At 38.1% G+C, this 7,759-nt stretch overlaps 1 protein-coding gene across 1 annotated transcript; it reads left to right on the top strand.

Moving 5' to 3' along the window:
* Positions 1–1,390: 1,390 nt before the first annotated feature.
* LOC125146237 (lymphocyte antigen 75-like) lies at positions 1,391–2,529 on the top strand. The gene is made up of 2 exons (XM_047822723.1): positions 1,391–2,214; positions 2,348–2,529. The coding sequence occupies exon 1, from the start codon at positions 1,420–1,422 to the stop codon at positions 2,182–2,184; it is 765 nt and encodes a 254-aa protein (XP_047678679.1). The 5' UTR covers positions 1,391–1,419; the 3' UTR covers positions 2,185–2,214; positions 2,348–2,529.
* The last annotated feature ends 5,230 nt before the right edge of the window (positions 2,530–7,759 follow it).

Consider the following 7,759-nt stretch of genomic DNA (forward strand, 5'->3'; position numbering starts at 1 on the left):
AAGCTCTAAACATGCTAATTGTTATTCTAAATTTATACCTGTTGATCATTTACAAATGCCAAAATACTCTGATCTTCCTCTTTATAATTTGCATTACAAATAACCAACAAGAACAACAAAACAACAACAACAAAAAACACCTTGTTTAAAAGCATTAATGTCAGGACATTTATTAATTCAGGAAACATGCCATCCATCCATACATTTTCTACCGCGTATCTGGGGCCGGGTCGGCAGTCTAAACAGGGACGCCCAGACTTCCCTCTCCCCAGACACTTCCTCCAGCTATTCCAGGGGAATACCGAGGCGTTTCCAGGCCAGCCGAGAGACATAGTCCCTCCAGCATGTCCTAGGTCTTCCCCGGGGCCTCCTCCCGGTTGGACATGCCCGGAACACCTCACCAGGGAGGCGTCCAGGAGGCATCCGGAACAGATGCCCGAGCCACCTCAGCTGACTCCTCTCGATGTGGAGGAGCAGCGGCTCTACTCTGAGCTCCTCCCTATTGACCAAGCTCCTCACCCTATCTCTAATGGACCGCCCAGCCACCCTGCGGAGGAAACTCATTTCGGCCGCCTGTATCCGGATCCTGTCTTTTCGGTCATGACCCAAGCTCATGACCATAGGTGAGGGTAGGAACGTAGATCGACTGGTAAATAGAGAGCTTCGCTTTGCGGCTCAGCTCTTTCTTCACCACAATAGACCGGTATATCAACCGCATTACTGCAGAAGATACACTAATCCGCCTGTCGATCTCCCGCTCCATCCTTCCCTAACTCGTGAACAAGACGGCAAGAAACTTAAACTCCTCCACTTGAGGCAGGAGCTCTCCACCAACCTGAAAAGGGCAGGATACATGCCTTGTAGTTAAATGCTTTATTATATTAAAGATAAGCTTATAAAATGAAAGTAGTATTTAATAGCATTAAATTGTATTTATTTATACGGTACTAAGTATAAATAAAGTCCTTTCTGTTGCATAGTATGAAGTACTGTTATATTTGTTATATACTGTATAGTTCACAGTGATATATTTAATGCTTATAATATGTATAATTTAATACATATAACATGTAAAATTTAATATGTATAATATGTATAATTTAATAATAAATCAAAAAATATTTTATAGACTAGTTATGGTTCTTATTTTATTACCAGTTGTGTTATTTTAAATGTTTACAAAAGTCAAAATCAGTCAGAACAAAGCAAAAAGTATTATCCAGCATGTTTTTTGACATAAATTTGATTTGACATTTCTGAGGTTTGTGCTTCCCCTCCCTTCCAGTGTGAGCTGTCTTGTTTATTTAGTTTTTGCATATTTTCTGAGTCTGCATAAAATGTGAATGCTGGACACTGAGTTAGCACAGACGGGTGGAAAGATCTCCAGAGCTCAGAATCTTCATAGATGAAACAGCAGAGATGAAATTATTTGTTAGTGTTTTCTTCCTGCTGGCCAGCTGTGAGCTGTCTGTAGGTATAATAATGGAATATAGTTACCATGAAATGAATGTCAACTGGTATCAGGCTCAAAGTTATTGCAGAGTCCACTACAAAGATCTGGTTACTATCAATGCTGTTGAGAAATACCAGGATATTAAAGATGTGGAAAACCAACAATTACCAGGCTGGATTGGACTGTACAGACAGAATGTATCAAACAACATCTGGAAGTGGTCTGATGGACAACCGCTTTCTTGGTTAAACTGGCAGAAAAAATGGCCATTGGTTGGTTCTTCGGCAATGGATAACAACTGCACTGTTCTGTTTCAGGGATACTGGTATAATCTTCCCTGTGGAGTGAATAAGCCTTTTTACTGTTACAGAAATTTGAGTTTGGTGAATGAGACTAAGACGTGGGAAGAGGCTCTTCAGCACTGCACCATCAGCTACACCAGTTTGGCATCTTTGCCCTTTGAAAAACAAGTGTTTGGGGCAGTGAAGGAGATGGAGCTGGGCCAAACAGACAGTGTATGGACTGGCCTGCGCTTCATGAATGGAAAATGGTTCTGGCTGAACGGAGAAAATATAGGGACACCAGCAAACACAGGGCAGCCTAATACAGTGCTGCTTTCCTTGCCAGAATGTCCAGTTCAACCTTACAACTGTGGAGCGTTCAACACCAAGACCAACGTCTGGGAGAACCGAGACTGCAATGAGAAACTCAATTTCCTCTGTTGGAGCTGAGTCAGGAACAGTTTCAATGTTTCATTGAAAGTAAGACGACAGATTTAACACTTTACGACATTATGCATATTATATGAAGATTTAACTATCTTGACTATCTTACCGAATAATGTCAGATTAGATTAATGTATGACATATGTGTTCTCATTCTCTCTCTGAACAGATAATATTCTTCAGGAAGGATATGAGATAAATGGCTGGTACAAAACACTACATCCAGTAACTTGGCTTTTTGTTTTCACTTAAACTTTATTTGTGCTTTGAAATAATTACCAAAACCAAATGGAAAGAGAAATCTTTATGGTGGTGGATTTATTTATTTATTTATTTATTTATTTATTTATTTATTTAAATAGTGGAGAATGTAAAACTGTATTTGATTTACTTTTGGTATCTTAGCAATATCCTTGATTTATTTATCATAGCGTTATACTGTACTGTACTAAGTGAATTCTTAAAAACTGTATACAATTTAGAACAGAAAAACGTATGATCTTAGGGCTGTAACACATGAAATCCATTGCTCAAGGTGAGGATTTGTTTGCATTATCAATACTAGGTATGATATAATATTATAAATGTAATAATAATATAAACTCACGTTATAGTAAAGTGGAGTAAAGAGTACTTTATTAATCCCCAAGGGGAAACTTTTATATATCACAGATTTACTCATTGTCATAAATACTCTATCCAGGTCAGGTCAGGAAACAGTGGACGTGAGGCAGGAATACAAACTAGGATGCCTGCACAGTGAACATCACCTACCACCTACTACAGTTTAATCAGTGTATCTTTTAGGCTGTTTGGCAAAAGTGTGAAACCATGAGAACCCAAAGGAAATGAAATAGCACTTGTTTATCCATTAATACTGTACAACAACACTGGTCTCTTTTTTCTTTTCATTATCTATCTTTCTATGTAAACAGCTGTACCATTACTATTTCCCTTTACTAGAACTAAGTGGCCTTAATATATATAAATAAATATATACTTTTTAAAATTTGTCATTTTTATTCTTTATTTTCATTTTCCTGTAAGCTGTAAGAGACAATGACCATTGTTAAAAGCACTTTACATATTAATTTGAATTGGAGTGAATTAAACTATCTCTGTTCTATCTATCTATCTATCTATCTATCTATCTATCTATCTATCTATCTATCTATCTATCTATCTATCTATCTATCTATCTATCTATTTATTAAATCTATCTATTTTTTTAAATAACTTTAAACCATTTCAAGGTTTTGACATTGAAAATTCACACAATGGGCAGATTTTCCCCCCAAATCTGAAGTAGCTTGTAGTTATACAGGTGAACCAGGTTTCAAGAGCTTCATCCATTCATGATTTTGCCTCTAAATGGTGGAGTCCTTATGGCACAAACATCACATGGCTCCTTATGTGATAAAAGGAAATTTATAGCAAAGTTTAAAGCTTCAAGAATCAGGACATGACCTCATTTTATAAGAAACCTTATAATCACTCACCAACTGCAGCCTAAGAATTTCATTGTATATAAACATATAGATGTTTAAAGCTCTTTATGCACATGACAAACATATCTGATACCAAATAACAAAGATCAATACATTAGTTTGACAAATATAAAAAAACCCTAATCTTTAGAGAATTCTCAACAATATTCAATTCAATTCAAGTTTATTTATATAGCACTTTTTACAATGGGCTTTGTCTCGAAGCAGCTTTACAGAACATAAACATAAGGAACAGAAGGAAAATATAAGGAAAAACATAGAGAATTAATATAGTAAAAAATTCAAGATATATATAGTGCACAGTGTGTATGTATGTATGTATGTATGTATGTATGTATGTATGTATGTATGTATGTGTGTATGTATGTATATGCATTTATCCTCAATGAGCAAGTCTGAGGTGACCCAGAAAGGAAGACGATCTGAGCTGGTACAATGTGTGGATGCCTCGGGATGGGTAGAAAGAGAAAAGGGATTAACATATCTGCTGTTCATAAAAATGTGCAAGTCTAATGTAATGGGGCATAATTTTATTGAATGTAAAATGCTCTACCACCTTTAGTAGACTTAGATATTCTGGGAACTACCAGAAGTCCTGAGTTTTGTGATCTCAGAGAGCGTGAAGGATTGTAACATTTTAGAAGACTAGTTAGATACATGGGAGCTAAACCATTAAGAGCCTTGTATGTAAGTAGCAGCAGTTTGTAATCAATTCTAGACTTAACAGGTAGCCAGTGTAGAGATGATAAAATTGGGGTTATATGATCATACTTTCTTGTCCCACTGAGACCTCTGGCAGCTGCATTTTGGACTAATTGTAGCCTATTTATTAAAGATGCAGGACAACCACCTAGTAATGCATTACAATAGTCCAGTCTACATTTACATTATGGCATTTAGCAGACACCCTTATCCAGAGTGACTTACAACTGAGGGCCTTGCTCAGGGGCCCAGCAGTGGCAGCTTGGTGGACCTGGGGTTCGAACCCATGACTTTCCAATCAGTAGCCCAACACCTTAACCACTGAGCTACCACATCCCACAGTCTAGAGGGTTATGGATGCATGAACTATCTTCTCAGCATCAGATAAAGACAGGCTGTTTCTCAGCTTCGCAATATTTCTAAGGTGGAAGAAGGCTGTGTTTGTAACATGGGCGATATGATTTTCAAAAGACAGGTTGCTGTCTAATATAACACTCAGGTCTTTCACTGTCGAGCTACTAGTAACAGTACATCCCTCTAAATGGAAGTTAAATTGTGAGAGTTTTTGTGTACTGGTTTTTGGACCTATAAGTAGCAATATTGAGATGGAAAGCAAAACACAAATGCCTGGGTATGCAAAATTGTCCTTGCCTTTTTTGCAAATTTTATGCAAATTGAACAAGACTGAAGTAAAATTTTTCAAAAGTGGACCAAGCCTATTTTGATAGCTCTCACAGCTCAGGATAGGGAAACTGTAGAGGCAGCACACTTATGGACACCTGCTCATTTGCCTGAAGTGAAGAGTGTACTTCACAGACTTTGCTCCAGCTACAGACGAAGAAAAAATATATATCCTGACAAAACATAAAGCGAAATATGTCCTGAGCGTTAAATCATGAAATCAAGAACTCAAGACCAGAAACAAGATTTGCCAGATGGAAAGTAGGAAAACAAGGTAGGAAAACCAACAGAAATATGGTTTAGAATCACTGGCAGTAAGATCTAATGTATTGAAAAACACAGCACATGCAAATTGAGAACGCTGTGTGATACGACGCAAGAGAAAACAAATGAGGGAAGAAGGTGGCAAGAAGGTGTAACGAGCAACAAGAAGGTATAGTGACAGGATTCCTCTGAGTCAGGACTAAAAAGGAGTAAGAGAAACTGGATGAGAGTAGAACTGTAAGGAAAGTGTAATAGCAGTGTAATAGCAGTCTCTCTCTAGTCACAGCTAAACCATAGTTTCAAGTCAAGTCAAGAAGCTTTTATTGTCATTTCTACTATATAGATGTTTCAGTATACAGTGAAATGAGACAATGATTCTCCAGGATCAGGGTGCTACATAAAACTAAGACAGAGCTAAGGTCTTAGTAAGTAGTCCTAGCCACATAAAGTCAGAGCTGTCAAGTATCACACATTGAGAGTGACAGTCACGCATTTACTGCAGGTCTTTTCTCACGTTCTCCCGCCACACATCGTATTTCTCACGCAGAAAACTTTTTGACTATTTATCATATATTTAATAAGCTGCAGCGCCCAAAATGTATCAGTCCGCAATCAGAAAATAGCACTATCTGGGTAAGATTTAACGCAACCACCAATGAAAAAAAAACATTCATTAGAGAGGGTATTTTCGATGTGCACATTTTTTTCATTGGTTGTTGCATTAAATCTTACCCAGATAGTGCTATTTTCTGATTGGCTATTGTGTAGCCTCTTTTTTTGATTGGCTGATAAGTGTCAGGCTCGACTAAGAACTGAGACGTGCTTGATTCCTGCCCGGTTCCATAGAGACAGCAGTGCGATCTGATACATTTTGGATGCTGTGGATTATTAAATATATGATAAATAGTCTGTGTGATAAATTTTTCTGTGTGAGAAATACAATGTGTGGTGGGAGAACGTGACAAAATATTTAAATGCGTGACTGTCACTCTCAATGCGTGACACTTGACAGCCCTGTCACGCTTGCCTGTCTTCAAAACTTGAGAGCCCTGTAAAGTGCATCTGTGCAACCTGGTGCAAACAGTGCAGGACAAGACAAAAATACAGTGCAGGACAAAAGACAGTGCAAACAAACAATACAAGGCAATACACAAAAGACAATAAACAAAATACAATAAACAAAAAAACAGCACAGACTAGTTTATGACTGAACCTTAAATTAAATTTTATCCTGAGGATCGCTTCCCTGCTCAGGTGCAGGAATCCAACATACAATCTAACATACAATAATTGGAATAAAGGAGAATTTGCTTTGTTGGAAGCCAAAATTATTTGTGAACAAATAAACATATGTTACTGTGAGAATAATTGTATGAAATACTTAATATTTTCTGATAATGTTGCAGACTTTCTGTACAAAGCACAATGTTCTTTTCTTACACACAATCACATACACACACATACTCTCTCTCTCTCTCTCTCTCTCTCTCTCTCTCTCTCTCTCACACACTCTCACACACACACACACACACACACACACACACACACACACACACACACACACACACACACACACACACACACACACACACACACAGAGATATCTTGACCTTAGCATAACCTCCTCTCCCTAGCACATCTGTTCCGCTTTGTATGAAAGAAGTTATGAAAAACATGATACTGCTCTGGGAGGTTTCCTGCTTCATGATAACAGTCGAGGTATCTTCTGCTGATACTAGCATTAAGCTCCACACACACATTATGTCCTTCCTCTATATATTCATGTTTGACACAATAAACTTTGGAACTTCTCTTTGAAAGACTGACACGTGTGTGTTTCATTGAGATTTCCCCAAGTGCTTGTGGAGAACGGAAATCGAGCCGAGGTCCGAGCGGCTGAATTTTAGGTTATCCTGCCCAGGCGGCAGATGAAAGAATGGTTACCCTGGCGACAGATGAGAATCCCTTACAGTTACTATGAAAAATTGTTGTGCAAGTAAACTATTGTGTATCGTGATTGCTACAGGGTTACGGGCAAATATTTCACTCGCAAGCAAACCTAGCATTAATCCTAATCTTATTAACAACAACAACAGCAGTCTGGAAGAATCTACACATGTGGACAAACTTGTTGGTACCCTTCGGTCAATGAAAGAAAATGGAACAGGCCTAGACAAAACTCATGGAACAGGCCTAGACAAAAATGATGGTACCCCTAACTTAATATTTTGTTTCACAACCTTTTGAGGCAATCACTGCAATCAGACGATTCCTGTAACTGTCAATGAGACTTCTGCACCTCTCAGCAGGTATTTTGGCCCACTCCTCATGAGCAAACTGCTCCAGTTGTTTCTGGTTTGAATGGTGTCTTTTCCAGACCGCATGTTTCAGCTCCTTCCGAAGATGCTCAATAGGATTGAGGTTAG

The sequence above is a fragment of the Tachysurus fulvidraco genome, chromosome 13 (assembly GCF_022655615.1).
Source record: "Tachysurus fulvidraco isolate hzauxx_2018 chromosome 13, HZAU_PFXX_2.0, whole genome shotgun sequence".
Taxonomy (NCBI): Eukaryota; Metazoa; Chordata; class Actinopteri; order Siluriformes; family Bagridae; genus Tachysurus; species Tachysurus fulvidraco.